General features: G+C 45.5%; 1 protein-coding gene across 2 annotated transcripts; it reads left to right on the top strand.

The window, feature by feature from the left end:
- The first annotated feature begins 874 nt into the window (after positions 1-874).
- LOC8038544 lies at positions 875-22,659 on the top strand. 2 transcript variants are annotated; one of them, XM_029971395.4, is made up of 6 exons: positions 875-1,615; positions 3,083-3,307; positions 9,377-9,508; positions 14,060-14,159; positions 20,974-21,047; positions 22,039-22,659. In XM_029971395.4, the coding sequence occupies exons 1-6, from the start codon at positions 1,584-1,586 to the stop codon at positions 22,151-22,153; spliced, it is 678 nt and encodes a 225-aa protein (XP_029827255.2). In that variant the 5' UTR covers positions 875-1,583; the 3' UTR covers positions 22,154-22,659. The 2 variants fall into 2 exon arrangements, with proteins under 2 accessions (XP_029827255.2, XP_029827259.1); XM_029971399.4 differs by having other exon boundaries at positions 937-1,615; positions 20,974-21,068.

Genomic DNA, 22,659 nt, shown 5'->3' with positions numbered 1-22,659 from the left:
TTGTCACCATATGAACCGAAAAAAGGTAATTAATTGAGCGCGTTCGTGATAAAGTTAAATACAAAAAAGAATAAAACATGAAGGACGGACAAAACAACACTTGCAATGTCACAAGCCTCGAGCTGCGGAATGCTAGAGGGTGAAGGGAAATGATGAGAGGGGCAGGGGGTTGAAGGGGGTCGAGGTAGACCATAGACCCAACGGAAAAAAAGGGATGGGGAGGGGGAGAAAAGGTGTTGGGTGGAGACCTTATCCCGTTTGTCCTCAGCGCACACGTCTTCGCCCAAGGTTAACTCACGTTGACTGGATGGGTGTGGGGTAGGATGGGGGATGGGGTACGGATTACATTTGCAATGGACACGAAATGACACCCCCGCAACTTTGCCAGTACAACGGCCGGAGCCTACCCGGCGCCACGCCAAGCCCGTTCGCGTATGAAAAATATTTCACTTTCGTAGTTTCGCTAGTGCTCCTGTCTGCCCGGCCGTCCCAACGGCGCCGAGCCAAGGTCTCTTGGCAAAGACACGAAAAGCTGGGAGAGGAGGCATCGGGGAGCAAAGATCTCCGAAATCCTCCAAAAACACCAAGAAGCCGACCCTGCCTGGAAGGGGAGAAACACGTCCCCCACAAGACGCGCGTGCCGGCGAAAGTCCCACGTATTTTGCTCACTAAACCGGCTGAACCCGTCTCTTCGTCTGTGTGCGGAGCACGGTGCAAGAAAGTCCTTCTTGCACCGTGGTGCGGACGGTGCGGAGACACACTAAAAACCCTAAAAATTGGAAGGGCGAAAGCAGCGAAAGGTTGGCGAAAGCACCCAAGGATAGCCAGTCGTGCACTGCACAAAAAAATATTTTCAGGACGTCGGCGGCGCGCCGATCAGTTTGCGTCGGCGGCGGCGCAAAAATGCTCGGCGGCGGCGCGCGGCGCGCCGGCGTCTTGGTGCACGTGGTGCACACTAGTGTGCCGGTGTGCCGCTGTGCACACCTGTACCAACCTGCTGCTATGCCAGGCTATGCTGCTACTACTCGCTACCATCCAACGTTAGCCGCGTTGGCTGCTAGGTCGGCCAACCAGGATGGGGGATGTCCATTTTGGAGATGTCAGATGGCGCCTTGGATTTAAACTAGCGTGCATCAAATATATTATTTTGATCGGCCCTCTGATATAAATTGGGGATCTATCATATCTGTCAAACCTGCTTTGCATATATTGGCCTGTATTTGGCCATGTGACCTGCCTTCCGCTGCTGTGTCAGCTGTGTGCCATGTTGCGCGCGTGCGGATGTGAGGACGTTCAGTGGTTCTGTCAGTGCTGTACTGGGGTTGCTAGGGTCAGCTCAGTGACTGGCAGCAGGGGTAGTTAGGGTGCAGTAACAGGTTACAGCACTTGACTAGGTTGTGGTGGTGGTGGTCAACTCGCCAACTATTGAAATTTGAAACCTGTGAATCCAGTGAAGTGAGAGAACGTGCGCTGTAGGTGCACATCCGCTTTACGTGCGCCGTGTGCTTTGCGTACTACCCTTTGTGGCTGTTGGCACTTTCGGGTTGTGACTTCGCAGCAGTTCCGGATTGTCAACGTCTGCCATGCTGCCTGTAACGGCGACCACGTCTTTCAGGTAGGATTAATGTCTGGGTGCAATGGCTGCAGGTCTGATTCCCCCAGAAACGGTTAGCCCACAGCATCACCGAGAATCGAATATGTTTAGAGGAAGCCTTCTATGATGTGCTCGGATATGAAGTGCATGCTTGATACCGACCTTAGTTTCGTGTTTTCTAGTTTGCCACGATTTGCTGTTCGAAAGAAAACGTGTTACTTGAAAGATGTCGGCAGGCTGATTGGGTCACGTCCACTGGACCACGGGGTCACCTAGGGTTCTGTTTGGAACGCGATATATATATATATATAAACAGGGAGGGGACATTGCACACCCGTTTTCTATCTGTCGCACTGGCGTAACCAAGACTTTTTTTTTTTTTTTGTTCGGGGGAGGGGTGGGGGGCGTGGCTGCTGCTTCCCTCCTCTGGGCCCCTGCTGAGTCAGCTTCGTTTTCTTTGGGTTTTGCATTTGTTTGTTGGTTTCTTTTTTACCGAGCCCCTGCTGGTTTGTTTTGCCTTTAAGCAAATGTTTGTGTCATTGTATACAAATATCTGTGCTCAGTGTCATTAGCAAAGCTTTAAGATGGCCTCATAACCTAACTTAAAAAGGAAATAATAAAAACATAGAAGTACTCATAACCTAAATTTGGGAAAATTCAGTAGATGGGTAGAGTTGACTATTCAGATGCATACATAACCTAACTTGGATTTCGGTTCGCACTAGAACATAAAAATCCTCGAAATGTCTTGCAAATTGGAGCAAGCTGGTAAGTTACAGAGATTAGAGGGAAGCGAGTCTTTGTTGCTTTCCTTTTATCTCTTCAGATATGTTTAGCAGTCCCTCACTTTAAATGCAGCAATCATGTTGAGCGCCTTCTGAGAAGTATGAGTGGAGGCCAACAATACACTATCGGAGGCCCCAGTTTATTACCGCAGGACTGTACAGTCGCCAGGCAGAGTTTACGAGGCACGAGAATGCCAGTCGAAATGACTGGCTGTGCCTTCTGACAGCTCGTCGCTCTCAAGACTTGTGCTTTGTGCATGCATCTCCTGTGTTTGCAGTCATGTTTTTTTCTTTCACTTCCGTCGGATAACAGGAACTGGCACAAGGCACTGTGAAATGTAATCTGTAGCATGCGAGCTCAGTCACCCATCATGCTGGCCGTGGCAGATGTACGGCATGACAGCTAACGAAGCTGTACCTTGCACCGGTCTCGGTTATCGGACGGAAGCGAGAGAAAAAGACATGACGGCAAACACAAAAGGAGGCCCATGCACACAATGCAAGTCTTGAGAGCAGCCGCATGCCGTCGGAAGGCACAGCCAGTCATTTCGACTTACGCTCCCGTGCCACGCAGACTTTTGCTGCCCACTGTACTTCTTGGGGAATGTCTCGCATCCTTTCATACCGCACTCCAGTCGGAACATTCCTTCAGATGCTGCAGTAACCAAAAACAACCGAATTGAACCACCTATTTGTTCCGCAGCTCCGCAGCAAGGCCCAGGAGTGCATCGGATGGCCTTCCAAGACAGCCGCGGGGTCCCCTGCTGCCCTTGGCCCGCATGCCGGTGCGCCAACCGCGTCGGGGCCCCTTCTTTCTACAAACGCCGAGCGGGACGGGGGGTCCTCGTAAGCCGAGTCCCGTGATGCACCGTTTGAGTCAGGCACAGCACCACCTCCAGGAAGTGTGGAATCTGGTCAACGACTTCTGGTATGGCCCCTCTCGAGTACATCCAGTTTGTTAGGATGCAGACACCCGTAATGAAGCGCCTGACGACAGTCACTGCTAACAAGAGCAGATCTGTAAAAGGAGCTTCACCATACCTTGTTGCAGGTTCAGAAAAGCATTCTCCTCCCGCAAAGTTCTCCGCCCTTTTCAATTAGCAGAGCGAACGCTGGAGAGGGAAGGAGGGACTCTCCTCCTTTCCGGTGTTCACTATGCTAAGTGGAAGGGGTGGGGGGCTTCATGGGAGAAGCTTGTTTTTCTGAACCTGCAACAGGGTATAAGCTGCCATTTTCGCAGGGTGGGGAATAAAAATCGAGGATTTAAATCGGGATGTAAATCTGACCAGTTTTACTCCAATGATTTAAATTGGTGGTTCTCAAGCATGGATGTGTCGGGGGACCCCTTGTGGACCTGCCAAAGTGATGTGGGACCCCATGCCAGTGGGGAAAGGGGAATGGGGGATATAAAATAAGACAACAAATTCCAGTGTAAAAAGGGCATCCTTTATCGGTAACAAGAAGCATCATGTAAAAGGATGAATAGATGGTAACGGCTGGACCCTCTATAACGGGCAGTAAGTATTTGGCTCTTCTGAGCAAAATCGGAGCGTTGAGCTTGATTTCTACATTCCACTTCGTTTGCCAGCTACCCCGTTACAAAAACCCCATGAGGGATTTTTGTAACTCTCGCCGTCATTGTGCCGAGTCCGCTCATTTGGATGCCGATTGTACCTAAAGTACCGTGCATCCGCCCATTTCATAATAAGGGCCATCCCCTCAATTCTGTATCATTTGGAAAATACACAAAGGACGTATCTTTTACCAATTGTTGACCTAAAGAGCTCCCATCCCCCAGTTTTACATGATTATTTCCAAATTTTGAGTGGGCACTCGCTCAGGGTTTTATGATAATGTTAAAGGGATACTACAACGAAATTTCGGCACTTACTTTTTGGTCTATGTGCAGTCGAAGGACCAGTATCACATCGGACACACCTATAATCCGGTTAAAAAAGACACGAAAAGGAATTTTAAAATGAATTGAACGATTAGCAAAGTGCACCTGGTGAATGTCTCTAACGCCTCGTTTGTAATGCCAGTCTAATGGTAAATTCCGCTCGCAGATCTCGAGCGCTCCAAAAGCGCTCCATTTGGAGCGCGCATATTCCGCTCGCAGATCTGGCTCGAGTTGGTCATCTTCCGCTCGTAGATCTCTGGCAGCACCCGCTCCACGGAGCGCCCCAAACCCCGCCGAACTTGCTCTGCGGCATTTCACAGATCTCTCCGGAAGTTGACAGAGCGGCCCACGTGATTTCCGTCTAAATCGGCATTGCGCATGCGCGGCGAGGTTGGAGAGGACTCGGCGGGCCGGTCAGGCCGGTCGGGGCGTCGAGTTGGATCTGTGTGGGTGCGTCGGTTGTTTACACGGGATTGTGACGGCTCGAACGCTTCTACCTCGCGTAGATCAGGGATACAAAGCCGGGACTGTGGAGCGTGGTAAATCGTAAGCGCTGACATCTGTGATCGTGAGAGGAAGAACGACAGAAAAGCCGGAGGCAGACGCAAGGTTAGGCCTGTTCATTGTGCAGCCATGATCGTTTACCTTTCTAAACTGCATTCCGCCGGCGTTTTACCGTGAAATAAAGCAAGAAGTGATTAGGCAACGACCGCGCAAATGATTGTTTCTTACCTCTGTGTTTATTAAAGTCGTACCAGAAATCTGAACTCCAGCGCTGGCAATCGCTGTCCGTGCCCCGCCGCTTCGAGGCGGCCGAAAGGTATGTGACGGTGCCGAACGCGGACGTATTCGTGATTTGTGACATGGGCGCCGTGGTACGTATAATTGCGTGTTATTTCTGCAGCTAAGCAGTGACAATCGTCACTGGTCGTCAAAAAGATTAGTCGGCTGAGGCGTTGGTGGGCTTGTCCAACGCCGCCTGTATTGTCAAGTTTGAGCAGCGGCCATTTTGAACGGCGGAGGGGGAAGCGGTGGGAAGGGGTGTGGGAGAGGTCGCTCCAAAAATGAGGGTTTATCTTCCCCTCGTCGATTCGGAGCGGGTCCCACGGAGCGGAATTTCGCCTCCCTCGCGGATTTCGGGAAGCGCTCCGGATCTACGAGTGGAATTCACCATAAGAACCTTGACAGGTAGTGACGATAACTGTCTCACTTCCGGCCACCACGAGAGAAGAGGGGAAGGAGGAACTCCCCTCTCCCCGAGACTCCTTTTTTGTGAGTCCCAGAAGTCGCTGTTGTCCTTCTACAAGATTACAGAAGATTAACCCGTCACTCAAAATTTGTACAAAAGCAGCTGCTTCAATGGCTGGAACGACTACGACATCCTTTCGACGTCAGCCTCGCTGCAGCTTTGCTCGTCCCGAGACAAACTATGTCACGATTGCGGGGGATGTCACATGCTCTCCGCTGGCTGCTCTGCGAGCACTCGCCAAATTTGCCGTTTATAACAAAAAATACAGCCACCAGGCTCAAAATACAAACATGCGATTGTCATTTACAGATATTGTGGATCATGTTCAACGTATTTTTGAGCACGACGGGTATATTTCAAATTTTGTTGAAGCATTCCTTTAAAGAATCATTTTCTAGCTATAGTGATTTAAATCAGATTAATTTGATTTAAATCAAATGAATGTGATATAAAGTGAAATAAATTAATTTAAATTAAATTAATTGATTAAAATGTTTTCTTTAATAATTTTTTTTCTTAATTTTAGCATACACTACCAGTGTTGCCAAATTATTATTCTGAAGAATGTTTTTTTGTAGCCTACCGTAAAATACCGGTGCTCATGTCGCAACAAGTGCCCACACCCTACTATCGAAACATTTTAAATAGGACATTTGAAGCTCCCCCCAACCCAGTGAACTTCTGAGCCCACCGAACTAATAGAGTTGTTCCTCCGTGTCTGTTGCTTCTCCAAACAGCTGGTGCAAGACAGTAAAGCTTTATGCAAGTGTGCCGGTGCAAAGGGATGAAGCTTGATGTGAGAGTGCCAGCAGCTTGATGCAGCTGTATCCTCCACCGTGGTAGCGAAAAACTAGCGACACGAGTCGTGGCAGAATGGGGAACTAGGTCTAGGTAGAAAGTCAAATTTGCACAAAGCTGCTGACAGATGGCACTAACGTCGCTGATCATGCGGGTCGCGACTGCTGCAACCTTCCCCCCCCCCCCCCCCCCCCCCCCCCCCCCCTTTTCTTTCCTCCGTCCGGTCCGTGTATTCTATGTTCTAGCGTGTCTGGGCCCGGAACATTTGAATACAGCTTCTGCGCTCTACAGCTATCTTAAAAAAATTCACGACCCCGCAGAGTTACAGGTTCACGGCATATCAAACAACAAAATAATCTGCCAAATTTTTATTTGTACTTTTCAAAGAACAATACAGTTTTGCAGACATTTTCCCTTGAGGCATCCACGACTGGATTGCGGACTTGTTAAATACTACCTTGATAAAGTCTGCGTTGGAAGAGGTGAACTTCTTCCAATAAGCAGATAACAGCATCCTTCTGCAAATATGTAAAAGAAACAAAGCCTATATTCACTCCATGTGCGGTCGCTTCGGCAGATTCTAGTGTTCCACGTTTAGCATTGCTTGGACCTCGCATACTTCTAGTGGTCGAACGGCCTCGTAGAAAACATGGACGGCAAAAAAGATCCTCCAGTTCTGATGTGTTGATTTTGCCAACTTTGCTTCGACGCATTCAAGCCGTCCGCACAGCGCACAACAAGAACAGGGAGCAGAGAACATTGTTGCAGTAGCCGCAGGTAGCAATTCAAACGCTTGCGCCGTGGGTTACGCAACCCTGTCGAAGAGGGGCTTTCCGATTGGCTCAAGCAGACTGAGAATGTTGACCGTATGGTGATTGAGGTAGTCTTCTACCGCAGCGCGTTAAAATGTAGTGGTCGGAACCCGATCTAGGTACAGTTGGTAATGCATGGATGGATGTAAAATTGGTAGCATGTGGCGCCTCACTTTGGTCAACCTACAAACTTCGGAGCTGCATCCGGCTGGCGCCAGTGTGAAGCAGGATTGCTGAGAGCAATGTGCTGCTTTAAATCAAACCATGGCCTATCCTGTCATGTACCCCCGTTTGATTTTATGCTCTCAAACCTAATGCGTCCATCCCCATTTTTTAAAATATTATCTCCAACTTTTGGGTGAGCACTAGCTCGGTATTTTACAGTATTGATGGGGTCTCTTAACGCAAAGGCTCAAATATAGAGGCTAAATACAAAAACGTAGAACTGGTGCGTGCGAGTGTGCGCCACTCAATCGCAGCGCTTGAGATGTTTATTGGTCCCGGATCCCAAGCTTGTGCTCGTAGGCCAATGAAATCCCTGCGTGATGCACAACGAGGTGTTTGCTGCGCTTGGCGTTCGAGTATAGGCATAGACAAGGCTTAATTCTAATTTTTTTTGTGGTGGTTAGGAGGACTGAGAATGGGGCTAAGTTGACAGGATACACTCCTTTGGCATGAAAGCCATACATCTGCCGCGCGCGCAGCTGGCCAAGTAGGCAGCGCGCGTATGGCCTAATGGTTATTGTGCCTGCCTGCCATGCAAAAAGCCAGGGTTCGATTCCTGGGAGTGACGCATCTTTTATTTATTATTGGAATTTAGTTTCCTGTTAAATTCGAAAATCCTCTTGCTTGTTTGCGGCTCGAATGTTCTACGCGTCAAACTTTCTAAGCCGAATGTTCCGGAAACCCTTGTGGCTACAAAAGGCGCTCCGCGTGGCAAGCGAAAGTCAGTCTCGCCCCAATGTTACGATCCCGCTGTTACGCCGTCATCGACGCCCACGACGCTCTACTGTTATCTTCTGTTTCATTTTTGTTTTGGGCACAAGTTCGCCCCATTAAACGTTTAGTTCCTTCAGTTACCATCGCCTCATCAATTGTCATTCGTGACAATACAGAGTTTAACAATTCATTGGGAAGTATAGGAGTCAAACGAGGAGACACCATTGGCCGAAAGCGTGCTGGGCGTGTTCCAGGGCGTCTTCACAAATTCGAATTTGGCCAACCAGAAACCGGAAATATTACCCTGGCGGTGGTCGCGAGAAACAAAATTAATAAGTGCGTCTGAGTAACTCTTGATGACTGAAAATATGGTGCTTGGGATGTTTCAATCAGTCATCCAGAGCCATGGTGGAAGAGCGCGACTAGCAGAACGATCGACATAAATCTGTACGCCGGCCGCCGAGGGCTGGAAATCTGCTGTCCAAGCGGTCACACTCTGTCCGAGCAAAACAGAGTTAGAGCAGCGCATTAATTTCTTGCATCTCTCTGCATGATCATAATCGAAACATCAAGACTCCCCCTATTTTCAACCATGAAAGTTTACTACATTTAACTCCTACATGCTTATTAAAGCCACTTTTCTATGATTAAAACTGTTTCTCGCTACCACCGCTAGAGGACCCTTTTAGTGTTCTGGTTGGCCAAGATAGCACACAAGCCCTCTTTCTGCGTCTGGTGCATGCCCTGGCTCTGCCCGCTCCTCCCATTGACCAAACTCTCTTTATACATGACTCTGGGCATTATTGGCAGCTCAAGACAATTTTTGTACCCCTCTAATGATTAAAAATTCTACGCGAAGGATTTTAAAAATGTAACTGTGGTATGTAGTCACCCAAACCAGGTCTTTATTGCTAAAAAAGAAAAGAATATTTGAAGTGTGGGTTATTTATAAGGGTGTACACTTTCGTTTCAAATTAGTCCTGCAGACTGCAATCGATGCGAACTGTAATCCTCAAACTATGGTATTTACCAGGAGTGGCCAGACTGAATTTCAAAGGAAATATCTATATTACAAATACGTCAAATCTGTCAAAATATCTCCCATCCCTGTGGGGAGCATATAAGATTGAACAACATAGGATGGAGGAGGTACTTTTGTGTGACCTCTTTAAAACCAAGGCGACAGTACCTTGTAATCAGTGTTGGTCATCCACCTCCTTTGTTTCTACTGCTGAACTTTTGTGCCTCTTGTAGTTGATTTCCAGATGTGCAGACATGTTTCGTTGCCCATGGTTTCAGTGGCACGCTCTGCAATCATCTCCATCAGCCACACCAGTTCCTCTTCAACGAACGCCCGGATCTGTTGCTGGAGAGGCCCGTTCTGGTTGAAGCGTACAGATGCATCGCTCACATCATGGAGCACATGTCCAGGTATGCAGATTCTGGCTTGCAGTTCGAGCCTTCACTCTGAATGTGCCGGATTTGCTCAAAACGGGAGTTTCTTTTTCTTTTTGCTCTTTGTCCTTCAAAGCATGACAAGGGACAATCATTGCAATTTATAGAGGAAGCCTAGCAACTGTTGAGGCACAAGTAATGCTTAAACTCTAATAGCATAGTCTGCGTTGTGACTCTTGGCATGTTTCACATGTTGAAAAAAAGTTTGAATGGGAGCAGAGGCTTTATTGGACACATTTCGGGAAGAAACTTGAAGGAGGGTGGGTTCTTGCCGAAACATATTTCTCCAATAAAGCCTTTGCTCCTATTCAAGCTATGTTTGTAACTTTTTAATTGAGCTATATTGATAAGTACATTTAGTTTATGTTACACATGGTTGGAATCCCAGCATAGTTTGTTGTATGTGTACATCATAAAAAAAAGTAAACAAAAATGAGTGATCTCTTGATTTGTAAAAGGGCAAGGTTGCTTGATAGCCTTTCACTGAATAGACCGACCTTACCAGGAGTTAACGGAATGCCACTGCTGGCGCGGTGCATTCTGGTATCTGTAGTTCTTTCAAGTTTTCTGTTTCGTGTTTTACTCGCGGTTTCAATGGGCGGTTTCACCTGTTGTGTGCCACGGTGCTACAATAACAGCACCACACAAAAAGGCTTCGGATATTATGTCCTTCCGAAAGAAAGCAGCTACCGAAAAAAGTGGCTAAGAAAGGTAAACAGAGCCGGACAGGGCGGCAGGAAAAAGTGACTTCAATTTATTTTGCAATTCGCTTCAAAATTTATATCCACCCATTTGCACATTAGCTAAAGAGGGTAAGATTACAGGGCACGAGACATAGTAGAGCGTGCTGAAGTGTTCTGTACATTCGAATCTCCCTGATCACTCGCTCTGTAGTGGTCTATTTCAATCAACAGCCACGCTGCCTTGCAGCGGCCGTTTTTAAGACACTTTTTTCTCGATGTAGTTTGGGGGTTATAACTGTTATTGCGACAACATGTTTCAAAAAGCACAACTGTGCTTCAGATAATTAGGACAATCACAAAAAAAAAAGTACTGATTCCCAATATGCATCGCTTGAAATGAAACCAACTTTTCCGAAAGCAGTCTTTATTTTTTTTTGACAAAATGTTATGACACTGCATTATGCACTTTAGAAGCGCAACACTTACTGCCAGAAAGACAGCAAAAGAACCTCGCCCACCTTGTGGCGGTCTTTTATGCCATAACTTGATTTTGACTGGTGTTACTGATCCTTTCTGCATTAACACCAAGTGTGACCGCAGGAAAAAGCTGCCACCGTCAGGTGACTGTTAGTGCTCGGAGCAATTGAATAGAAATTGTACATGAAAACTCGTCTCCTCCCGATGTTTTTAGTTGTGTGGCATTCTTGCTGCTTTTTGACAGATGAGAGTTGTTACAGCACGTCAGCCAGGGTCTCTCTGTAGATAGTTTCTTTTTTGTGTGCAGGTTTCTCTCCACAGTTCATCTGTACCCGTCACGCAGGCGGTCAGCCAGAATAAAACCACTTTTAGGAAACTATCGCTCCCCGAGAAAGTCTATTTAGCTATTCTTACTCAATTTTGATTAAACCTGTTGCAGAAGCCTGAGTGCTACCAAGCTCCATTTCTCTCAGACGCACTCGATGCTGTTCTGCGGTGCTAAACCGAGCTGATGGCTCCTCGAATTTTTATGTTCTTTACCATTGAACTAAATATTCACTTGTTTCCAAGTTCATTGAGATGTCCTAGCAGCCGGAGTGCTCAAATAGTATAGTCGTTTTTCCCGCAGCCGCACGGGACTACTGCGTAAAGGACTAAACGGTGCAGTAGTTGACGAAAAGATTATAAAGCGATAAGATGACTGCAACAGCATTCTGCGCTTGCTGAAAGGCACCACAAACAACACAAATTTGTGAACTACACACATGGGAGGGAAATTCAAGCCGACACCGTGGCGTCCCAAACGATAATGTACGCTCACTGCAGCCCTATGCAGCCGGGAAGCCGGAAGGCGATGACTATGAGTAGCATGCAGGGTTTGCACGGGTCCTTGAAAACCTCGAAAACCCTTGTATTTGAAAACTGCATTTTCCAGACTTTATAAGCCCTGTAATATCTAGCGGTGCTTGAAAACTTTTGAATTTCCCAATAATAGCCAGTTTTTTTTTTCTTTGCAATTATAAAATATTTTTACAATACTAAAATATAACATTTTTTTTTTTTTTTTTTACGTGTATCTTTATTTATTTTAAGGCCCTGAGGCATTACAGAGGGGAGTGGGACAAGGCAAATATGGAATACAAACCATATACAAACACTAGAAGCCAAGCACTAAAAACATACAAAAAAAGTGTAAACAAGCTTAGAAAATATAGAACAAAGCAAACAAACAGGAGTCCTTAAAAATCTCTTTACAGGCCCTTAAACGTCCCTGAAAACCCTGGAATTGTTAGCTTTGATGCCTGTATGAACCCTGGCATCGCAGTGGCACCACTTCCGGAATGCGAGCGCCTGCACAGTTTGCTTGGTGAGATCAATCTATTGGGCAGGTTTTCAATATTAAATAATTGTTACCTGCTCAATCGGTGTTGTCTCAGTTTTCATAAGTAGCAGAATTGTCTCGGTAACGCCTTCGTCCCCCAGAAAAATGGTCCGTAAAGTGGGTCAACCATAATAACAAATCAGTCATGCCATGGTCTCTGGCCACTTCCACTCCATAGCTGACAGTCCTGCCTCCTAAGGGGCGAGGAAAGTGTCCTGCCTTTACTTTCATGCAAAAGGGGTACACATGACCCATGAATGTTCCTCAGGTTTGTCATCCGCGGCCATGACATGCATAGGAAGAGAAGGGCCCCGTGTGAGCCATTGTGCAAGCTATAGGAGTCTTCTAACGTCGCACGAAACAAGCTGCTGATTTTGCACTTCCATAGCAAGTTAACCCTTTGGGACCGGTCGAGACCCGACCTGTTTCATCTTAACGATGGACCGCAGCGGATCCTACAAGCCATTTCAGTGCTGTATGACTAATCTTTGGGAGAGACGTAGCAATGTGTGAGGCATGTAGTCCCGTAATGAGTTTGCAGTGCTTGATTTGCTGCAACAGGTCATAAGGTCCTCTACAGTCTATCTTGAGTAAAACAAGCTATTGTTGCCAACCTTTAAGACGGTGTCGACCAAATTTATAGTGCCTCTTTGATTAGGTAATGTCGAGCAAAACAGTACAACCTTAAAGGAGCTGTTCAACGATTTTATTGTTGAAAGAAGTGGCATCTTTTTCTTTTAATATTGTTCACCTTGTCACAAAGTACAGAAAACACACCTCCTTTCATCGAAATGTTGCGATTCTGCCGCATAATAGCGAGGCAAAATTTAGCATATTCGCCAACCGGCCATGAGAAACATGCGGCGTGACGTCAATGGGGAATGTTGTAGAAAGATAGCAACTTGTGCGAATACCTGCTCGATAAGAGGTAACTTTTCTATAAATCTTGTCGTTCCAACATAAATATAAATGCGTCGAAAACCTGGTATCAACAAAACTTTTATTATACGGAGTTTTAGTGGCGCCATCTATCCTAAGTCCACAAAACAGTCAGCTCTATCCGCGACCGCTAACAGCCGCCAGAAGCCGGAGGGGGAGGGGGACAGAGCCGGACGGGTATGGCCGGACCCGGATGAGACTTTCCTCCTTTCAACATATTGTTCGCGCGGCGCCCGCCAGCACGCAGTCGCGAGCGGATGTGTTCGCGCTGCTCACTGATGGCTCTAAAGAGAGAACTTTCTCGAAACCCCGTGCCTACCTCATCGACGTCACTGCGCACGTCACCCGGAAGACGATGTAAGAGTTGAGAGGCGGCAAAAACTTGGATCTTTTTCATTTTTTAAAATAAAAACTAGGGTATCCAGCAAAATCTGTTTTCTGTAGTTCACTTCAGAAGTGTCAGGCATCAACCTCCACAATCATTTAAGCAAAGCCCTGAAATTGTTGCTCGGCTCCTTAAGTAAAGTTTTTAAGACGTGCTCACATTATAGAATATAATGAAAGTGTTCTTTGTTCTAAAACCGAAAAAGCGTCTGCTCGTACTAATGTCCATTCTGGGAAGGCATTATCATGACCAAATGGAGTCGACCACTTTGAGGTACTGCTGCGCGATTTCTAGGCTAGGGTGGCGCAAGTTACCGCCAGTGTATAAATGGTAGAGCCGCTAGCATCCATTCATCCATCCGGTGGAAAAGCCACCTTTGAAGGATACTCGAACTGGGCGGAGGCGAATAGAACGACTTGTCGGAAGCTAGGTGGCAAGCATGTGTCTCGAACCGTTGTGTACGGCGAGTCTGAGCAGCCATCTTTCCGATGGTTTGTATGCCGATTGGACAGTTTTTCCACCCGTCTGTTTGGCGCTTAAAGCTGAACAGTTATGTAAGTGGAGAGCATCATTCCAATTGGCCAGCGGTATCAGTAACGAGCATTAATTCCAAATAGCTGTTTATTTTGCTGTGTTGCATCCCAAGCTTGTCTGCTTTGCAGGATCCTGAGGCATACAGAAGCTGAAAAGCACGGCATACAAGATGTGGGCAATGCTTTTGTGCAGTCCCTCGAGGAGCTGCTAGGGATTCTTCGGCCCAGGGTAAGTGTTGGTTGCTTGGGTACCTGCACATAGTTTCGCTCTTCAGATTCGTGTCTGGTATTGCAGCGCTTTAGGGAGCAGGTTCTGAGCTCCGCTAATATATGAAGAAGCCAAAACTGTGCAAAACCAAAACATTATTTTAAAAAAATCTATAGAATTACTTTTCCCCATGTGCACTCATGGATGTGTTTGATGAGCGTGTTAAATTCTACTCCAACAGTAAGAAAAAAAATATAATATGGGTACAAATATTTTGGGAGTAACTTGTTAACATATTTCAAATTAAAAATTTTATGATGCATTTTGGTATTTTACGCAATATTTCGAGCAAATATTCTTTATTTGAAGATGAACAGCGTATTTGTGTATTTTATATGCCTTTCATTGCACCTTGATGTATGGCTCGGTGGTTGCAGAGTTCCTTTAATTTTCATTTTAGCGTGGTCTTCATGAACAGAAACCTGTCATCTGGCCTACACGAATGCAGTTCATTCCATTCTATACATTTCATATTTTACGAGAATCTCAGCCTATATGAGTTAGGTCACAGCCCAGCATGCGCATGTTCATCGCTTTGGACGGCAAGCAAAGTACGCACCACAAGCACGGAACGCTGGAAATGGCACCGACCAGAAGCGCTTTTCTGGAGTGGTCTATAGATTTTGCTAAATTATATAAGCACAAAGGAGCATATGCATGCTACAAGGGTAGTTTACCTGTGCTGGCGTCTGCAACAATAACTTTTCTTAAGAAAATCAAAAACAAATGGCACATTCCTTCATTTCGAGCATTCTCCGTTCTGCTTACGTAATTTGCCCAAAAGTGTATTTCTTGACTTGTCGACATTTCTTCGCCAGCATGACTGCCAGCTTCTGTTAGAACGGATTTGGTAGCGAGTTCACTAAACTAGCGAGCCGCAGTTTGAGCGTACTGCGTTGCAAAAATGGTTTTCTCAAAATCCCAGTTGCTCCCATTTTTTTTTTTACTTTCTCATAGTTCAGCACGTGGGCCAAGGTCATACTTTGTACAAATAGATTATTATCAACTTCATATAGCACGAACGCCTCTGTTTTCTCGCTGTTAGACGCGAGAAAACGGGCGTTTTCTTGCATCTAACAGTGTCTAACAGCGTACCCGATTGCCGGCTGCGCGCCTCGCTGCCTGCCGATGACCCCACGTTTGGGTGGCGGGGAAAACTGGGAAAAAAACTAAGGAGAACAATGTTTCGGTTTCGGCAGCAAACAAAATCTCACTTTAATTAACTAGACTGAATCTGGGGGAACAGGATAGCATTTCGAAATCAGGATGACATCCATATTCAGATGATGCCTTTAAATAGCTAAAAAAATCTGCACAGTTCCCCTTTAACAGATTCTTCTTTCTCCCGGGTTTCTTCTTTTTTTTTTCCCAGGTCAGGGAAGGGAAGGGAAGGCAAGGCAAGGCCTGTTGCATTGAAGGTGGCATCATTAAATGTCGCTTGCTAGTTGAAAGAACTGTACTGTCTGTCTTCGCGTTCATGTTTTATTCTTTTACTTTTTTAAAATTCAAAGCAAATGTTTGCTGAACCATACTTCACAACCTCTACATTTTTGATCGATGTGAAGGTCAACATGCAAGATGTCACGCGCAAACCGCCACGGCTGCCTCTGCATGATGCTTTCAGTACCAGCATACAGAACCGGAACATGCGAAGGTGTAGAGACGTATAGCTGACGGACCCGGGTGGGGCCTGCGTCACTCTTAATACTATCCACCCTCTCGAAGTATTAGCGTCGACTGTAGGGTTCGACTCGGTATTTTTTGGCTCTGCTGCAAAGCGCAAGCTCCGCAACTGATATGGAGCTTCTAGTGATGTTGAGCCCTGCTACAAAAACATGCATCCATGAAACAGTTCCTAAAACTTGTACTTGGGACAGTTGTTTCTTGCAAACTATGTCAGCCGAGATCTTCCTATAAACATTTCGGGAAATGCGAAACAACTTGTACTTGTAAAAATGTGCTAGCTCTGTAGGGTATGGGACTGCTTGCAAGTACCAGTAGCCATCTTTGTTATGATTTGAAGTCAAAGCAAAAGTTGCGGTCTTCTGATATTTTGGAGGCAATAATGACTATTTAAATTAGTTTCTTTAACATCAAAATACTTTCACGAAAATTGCGTCTGGAGGTGTAAATGTTGCTCTGAAATGTTTTTGTTTTCGGGGAAAATTTCATTTGGTGCATGCAAGTTATATTTAGGCACCTTAAAAATTATTTTTTTTGAGTTCCGTGTTTTTTTTAACGTAAAAGGATGTGTACAATGCTGACCTCATACTCGCAGCCTTGTCAGAATGACTGACTACTGTGTACATAGTGGTCCCATCGTGTTCATCATCGGCAGCAAAAAAGTTGAGCTTGTGGTGAAAATGAAATTTTGTCAGTCTCAGAAATCTTGTTGCACTTCTGAATTTTCTGAAAATCTGAGATCTAACTACACTTTTCTTGACAGAAACTAGATTCATCCCTCTGTTCTTGCTAAGCTTGGGGTAGTACAGGAGCTTTTGCATTTCTCGGCAAGTTTCAAGTGCCACCTTACTACAAAAAGACAGATTCCACTTGATGACTTCACAGATCCTAAGCTGAGGTCAGAGGATCGTTGCTGTGTAGGCACCACTCATCTTGAACTTTGGTTGCACGTGTTGTAAATTCTTAGGGAGTTTACCGTTTCGCTCTTGTTGGGGTGGGTCAATTTTTTTTGTTGGTTTAGCAAATGAATATTTAAAGTCCTAGTTTAAATTTTAGGTAGCCTCAGCCACCGTAAGAAGGGCCCATCAAGCTGCCATTGTAGTTTTCCCTGGTCTGCCACTCACCATTTCATACCTGCCAACTCTCCCGAATTTTTCGTAAAACGTACGAATTGGGACTAATTTTACGATTTTACGAATCTTGCTTCAAATCTTACGAAAAATATATTTTTTATTTTTTATTTTTTTTATTTTTTTTTTGTTGTTGGTTTTGTAACTCCGTTGTTGGCGGTATCTTGCACCGCCACAAGAGGGCGATAGGTACCGTCCACAGCAGCGTCGTGGTTTTTACTATCCGTCTATCCAGTGGCCACGGATCGAAAACCAATCCAAAGCTCAAAGCCTTTGTTCGTGTGTTCGGCGGTGCACAGGTGAACGGTGGTTCGGCGTGTTCAGACGTTGTTGGGCCTCGTTGTTTCGGCCAGTTTTGAGGCGAGAAGTACGGCGTCTGTGTTTGTTGCACGTGTAACTGTAGCATTCTCCTGGTCACTGTGGCTTCGCGGCGCAATGCCGAACTCGAAACCTCAAAAGAGGTGCTTTCAGGTGTTCCTGAAGTCCTACACGTCGAAATTTCCGTGCTTCGTGCCGCCCAAAAAGCGAGAGAAGTTTGGATTGTGTAGCACGTGCACGTGTGATGTAAGCGTTTCGCGCGCTGGCCAGGCTGACATTAAGCTGCAATTCACTTTGCGTAACCCCCCCGCCACAGCCGTGGGACTTTTACGAATTTGAAAGTCCACAGGTTGGCAGGTATGCCATTTGTGACCAAACTAAGAAATCAAGCAACAGAGCTTGTATAGTTGCCTGAAGTTTGTCTGGTGCCTGCTGGCACAGGTATGCCTTGCGGTGAAACCATCTAAGCTAGTGTGCGTGGCCAATTTTCACCGTTTTTGTATCGCTCTGGTTATGCTGTGTGATGTCTTTGATATTTCAAGATCACCTGAGCATGTTTTTCTTTTAATTTTTCCCATTTGTCTGGTGCACTGAAAAACCTGCATGTTCTGCTCGGGACTGCAGCAGACCGTCTGCATTCCTTTTTAAATTACACTTGGAGAGAAAATGGGATTTTACATCTGAATGGACCCTTTCTGAAATTCATTCTGGCCACTTTGATCACTGTCATCCGAGGGATGGCATCTGTGCCATACTAATGGCAGCCTTGTGTTTACTGATAATGGAAGAAGTTGAAGATGCTTTGAAGCAGAAGATGCGAGGCCTATACATTCGAGACGTGAGCACGATGGGACTTAAAGGGACAATGAAGGCAATTTCGGAAATCTTTTTGGCGATTGAACTGGGTTCCAGGCACGTCTCAGGCCACGTGGCCCAAATTTCAGCCGAAACCGGCGCTTGTGTACCGCGCAAATCAATTAAACAGTTGCGGTAATAATCGTACCGGAATCGACTGGAGCGACGCCCTGAAAGTTGCGGGAGAAGCCGGGAAAAGCGGAGCTCACGTGACCGATGCGAGGCCAAGAAGCGCGACGTCACAAGAGACGCCTCAGTGATTGGTTGAAACGAGAGACGCGCCCTCGGTCACGTTTTGATTCTCGGTTTTTAGGAATACTGTTCTAATTTCCGCTTGAATAGCCATGAAAAGTATAAATCGGACCGGAAAGGATTACTAAACCATAAATAAAGCAGCATAATTGTTTTTTTCTTTGCTACGCTGGACGCGAAACGGCCACCGAGCAACTATGGGCACTTCGGCATGCGGGCCGCTCGTTACCGGCCCCTGGGCGGTCTCCCTCGGGTGATGGCGGAGGCCGCCACACACATACTCCCGTTCCGTTTGTGTTGGGTTACTGAACGGAAGCTCGAACTCGCTCGCGAGAGCGGCATTGCCGTCTATGTTGACAAATTCGACGAAACGACCGCGCCACCGCGCTGCTATAACCCACCGCGGTAACAGGAGTCTTGATCTCCTAAATACTACCGATACCGACTATTCACTCTTGACGTCACTCCCTACGTCACCTCCGTTTTCGGAGGCCCAGAAACGAGAATGGAGATTGTTCAGTTTCGGTTTCTTTACTTCTTTCGTAGGCACAGAAATACGCGTCAGAAATGGCTACAAAAAATTGGGCAGCATGCTATGTTCCCAAGAAGCATAAAAACACCATTAAAAAAAATTAAATAAAATCGTCTTCATTGTCCCTTTAAGAATTGAATGCAAGAGCTGCGTAAGCATTCATTCTAACTCTGGTCCAGTCAATCTGTTGGAGGCACATAATCGGCTCTAAAGTCCCTTGATGTATAAAAGTTTATCACGGCGTCAATGTGAGTTGGTGCTCTGTTTTTAACGATTGTATATTGTAATCATTGAAAATGAGAGAGCCAGAAAGAATTTTGAGGTAAGGAACACATTTTTGTCTGCCGTTGACTAGCGAAAGTGATGGTGCCTGGCAAAACACTACAGACAACGGGTCGATTACCGTCATTAGTACAACAAAAGGTAAATGCTATTTGAGCCACCAGATGGTACTGAATGTTGCAAAGGGTATTGGTGATGTTGAATCGGCTGATATTTGGAGAGGTTCTGTCAGTTTGAAAAAGTTCTCTCTTCCTATAGAGGGTCAGATTGAGAAAAGTGAAGTGTTATTGTGGGACATTTATGGACTGCACATTGTACAGAGCTCAAACACTGTTTGAATGGTTCATTGGAGGCGGGTAGAATAGGTTAGAGTTTCGGAACTTGACTTTGCTGCACCATCGGGAAACTTTGTAGATTGTTCGGATAAGACCTGATACTCTGCTGGTGCGTTTGTTTATGGATTGTATCGTTATTGGAGTGCAAAAGGAATTTACTAAAGCTCTCTACTTAAAGGGCTACTCCACTGATTTTTTCATTGTCTCCGATTTGCTTGAAATTTTGCTAAACTAACCAACAAACATCGCTAAAATAGTATCCCAAATATTAAGTCAAAATATTGTTTTTTCGCGAAGTTATTGAATTTACAGTTTTGGTCCTCACCGTGTTTTTCAAGCTCGAAGTCTCTACTGGCAACAATGAAAAAGTGACGTCAGTGGAAGGCAGGGGTTCACTCTTTGGGCTGTAGATTTCGTTTTAAACTGATTCGAAGCAGTTTCATGGTGTCAAATGAATGCTTGGGAAGCTCGCTGCAGTACCCGTGCTCCAGCACGGAACAAATGATTGGCATATTCTATTTTTTGGCTGCTTGCTCGACTGGCAAGCCTGCCTGCCACTGACGTCACGGCCCTGAAAAGCGCGCGTATATTTGAATGTTGGTTTTTGCATCATTTTCATTTGCCCATTTTGCAATAACTATTATGAATTTCGCGATTCTAAATAGCATACCGGAGAGAGTAAAGGCCGGGGAGTCAGAAAATATAGTTAGTTGAGGTAGCTAAAAAAATCAGTGGAGTACCCCTTTAAAGCTCTTTTTTCCTCTAGCTCCGACTGGTATTAGGTTATGCTCAGTGTGATATTAGCTTATTTGAAAGCCAAGTGGCATGTTAGGGCAACTTTTCTCTGATTTTGATGGCTCTAAAAGTCGTCAGTTAATAAATCAGTATGAAGGTGGTCTATGTCAAATGGCCAACAAACTTAAAATATATCTTGGAAATATTTTAGCGGACATCTATACTTTTGCTTGCTGTCTTGCATGTCTAAAAATGCGAGCTGCACTGGCTCCTGGAGACCACTGCCGGTTCTTGAATGGAGAACCACTCTTTTCTACCTTTGTTCGTTCAATTCTGAAGCTGTTGTCTCATTCCCATGTCAAAAGTTTGCTTTAAGCTACCGTATATTGCCGTGTATAGGTTGACTGAATATTGACCTAAACCCCCCAAATTCTGCCCAATAAAAGTTTTTTTCCATTGAATTCAACCCATTTTTGAGATGCTTATTTCTGAAAAGGTTGACTTATATGCGGCAAGGTATGGTATCTGTTTAAATGAATTTCCTTCTAGCAATGTGTAATTTTTGAATGAGGTGCACATGTACCACCTGCTTTTTTTTTATTGGCTAGTGTGTCATCATGCGGTCACGGGTTATCTCGTCAATTTTCTGGTAGGAAGCTGGGAGGAGTGTTCACAGTGGAGTGACCGGACCGCAGATGCTGGACTTCCTCCTCAACGGTGCACACAAGTAGGTGCAAGATTTGTTTGAGTGAGTCTGCGACCTTCTGAGTTTCTGCCATCTTTTAGTCTTGCGTTGGCAGCGTATACCTACTTGAAATCTGAACCATGAAATCCAAATTCATAAAATTTGGCTGTTAGTGTGATTTTCTTGATGTTAAGCTCTATCTTTCGGGTAGGCAGCTCCTAGGTAAAGTGCCAGTCTATGGATCCCAGGTGGCGGGTTTGAATCCCGGCCGAGGCTTATTCCGGAGAAGGCGTTGTGTAACTGAGCTTCTGATTGCATTAATCTTTAGTCTTCTGCTGGAATGTAGCAGTTTTGGTGACATCTTTTCAATGCCACGTAGTGGAAAACATTAAAAAAAAAAAAAAAAATGGCAATCGTCTGTTATCGTTAGCAGTGTTGCGCTTTGCATGTTATTGCTTTGAAAGCATCTCGACTTCCTCCGTACAGTGTCTCCTCTTTATTCAGTGCCCGGGCTCTGGGCTGCAACGCCATGCTCGTTTTCACCTCGAGAACCCTCGTAAAAAAAAACTGTTCCTCGTGGAACACGACTAATTTCCCCCTTTATGTTGAGAATTCAGATACTTGCAAGTGCCTTTTATATTAGCTATATGTATCGTGTTCACGAACGATACATAGGGTTTATTTAACCAACGATTACACAACATACTAGTTCCGACTTCTTGTCGGGTTGAGTGCCCAACCAGAAGATGCCTGTGACGGGAGTTGCCGCTCGGACGTCTTGCCAACCCGGTGGCACCATCTACGAGCTGTGGCGCTCGTGACAGTGTGTTATCTTATCGAGACTTGCAAGTTTCAAAGGCCAGAAGCATTGCTTTTTTCTCCTACGACCAAATCTTGTAAGTTCTTCACACGGCGTATGAACAGTGTGCAAAACTTGCTTTTTTGCTTAAGGTGAAAATGTGTATAGAACAATTTGTGTAGTGCCACTCGGATAGCACCTTTTGCACTAGCGAAGACTGTGCAATATTTGCAGGGACATGTCAGCCTGCATCCACAGGGAGATGGTGCTGCTCCACGAAGCCATTGGAGAGTGCGTTGTAAAGATCCTGTCTTCGGGATCTCCCAAGACAGCCAAAAAAAAGTCGTGAATGGTGCCTAACAGGACTGCCAACTTATCTGTACGGCAGTGGCGTAGGCAGGGGGGGGGAGGTTTCAAGGTCCAAACCCACCTCCCTCACACACAAACGTTTGTGACAATGCCACTGCTGTGCAGTTTGTTATCTTTTCTAACAAGTTTCCTATACAAGGGCCAAGTTCAAAGTGATAAGTATGTACAAGACAAAATGCTCTATATCTAGCATACATTTTTTTTCTATTTCCATAGTATATTTTGAGTTTCGAACCGTTGCAAGGTTCTAGTCGTATAAATTTTTTGTATTGCATCGCACCGATGCTTGCTCAAGTCTGCCGAGACATATATGCAATATTTTTTTTTTTATTCGAATGAGAGACTAGAAGAAACTTATCAACCTCTGGTCACAACGGTCATAAAGCACAACTGCAGCGTGAATTTGCAAGTTAAACATATCTGTGCAGCTGTGTCTGTAAAATCAGCTTCTTATGCAAGAGCAAAAATAAATAAATTTTTGTTTCA

Source organism: Ixodes scapularis, unplaced genomic scaffold, assembly GCF_016920785.2.
Source record: "Ixodes scapularis isolate PalLabHiFi unplaced genomic scaffold, ASM1692078v2 PGA_scaffold9__187_contigs__length_104089568, whole genome shotgun sequence".
NCBI lineage: Eukaryota > Metazoa > Arthropoda > Arachnida > Ixodida > Ixodidae > Ixodes > Ixodes scapularis.
The sequence above is the reverse complement of the archived record's forward strand: the minus strand, read 5'-3'. Positions and strand labels throughout refer to the sequence as shown.

Bases quoted from the DNA above. Each gene is read 5' to 3' on its own strand.
- LOC8038544 (XM_029971395.4), top strand. From the start codon at position 1,584: ATGCTGCCTGTAACGGCGACCACGTCTTTCAG. The intron at 14,160-20,973 runs GTAAGTGTTGGT...ATTTTCTGGTAG, and splicing joins TAGGGATTCTTCGGCCCAGG to GAAGCTGGGAGGAGTGTTCA. The intron at 21,048-22,038 runs GTAGGTGCAAGA...CAATATTTGCAG, and splicing joins CTCCTCAACGGTGCACACAA to GGACATGTCAGCCTGCATCC.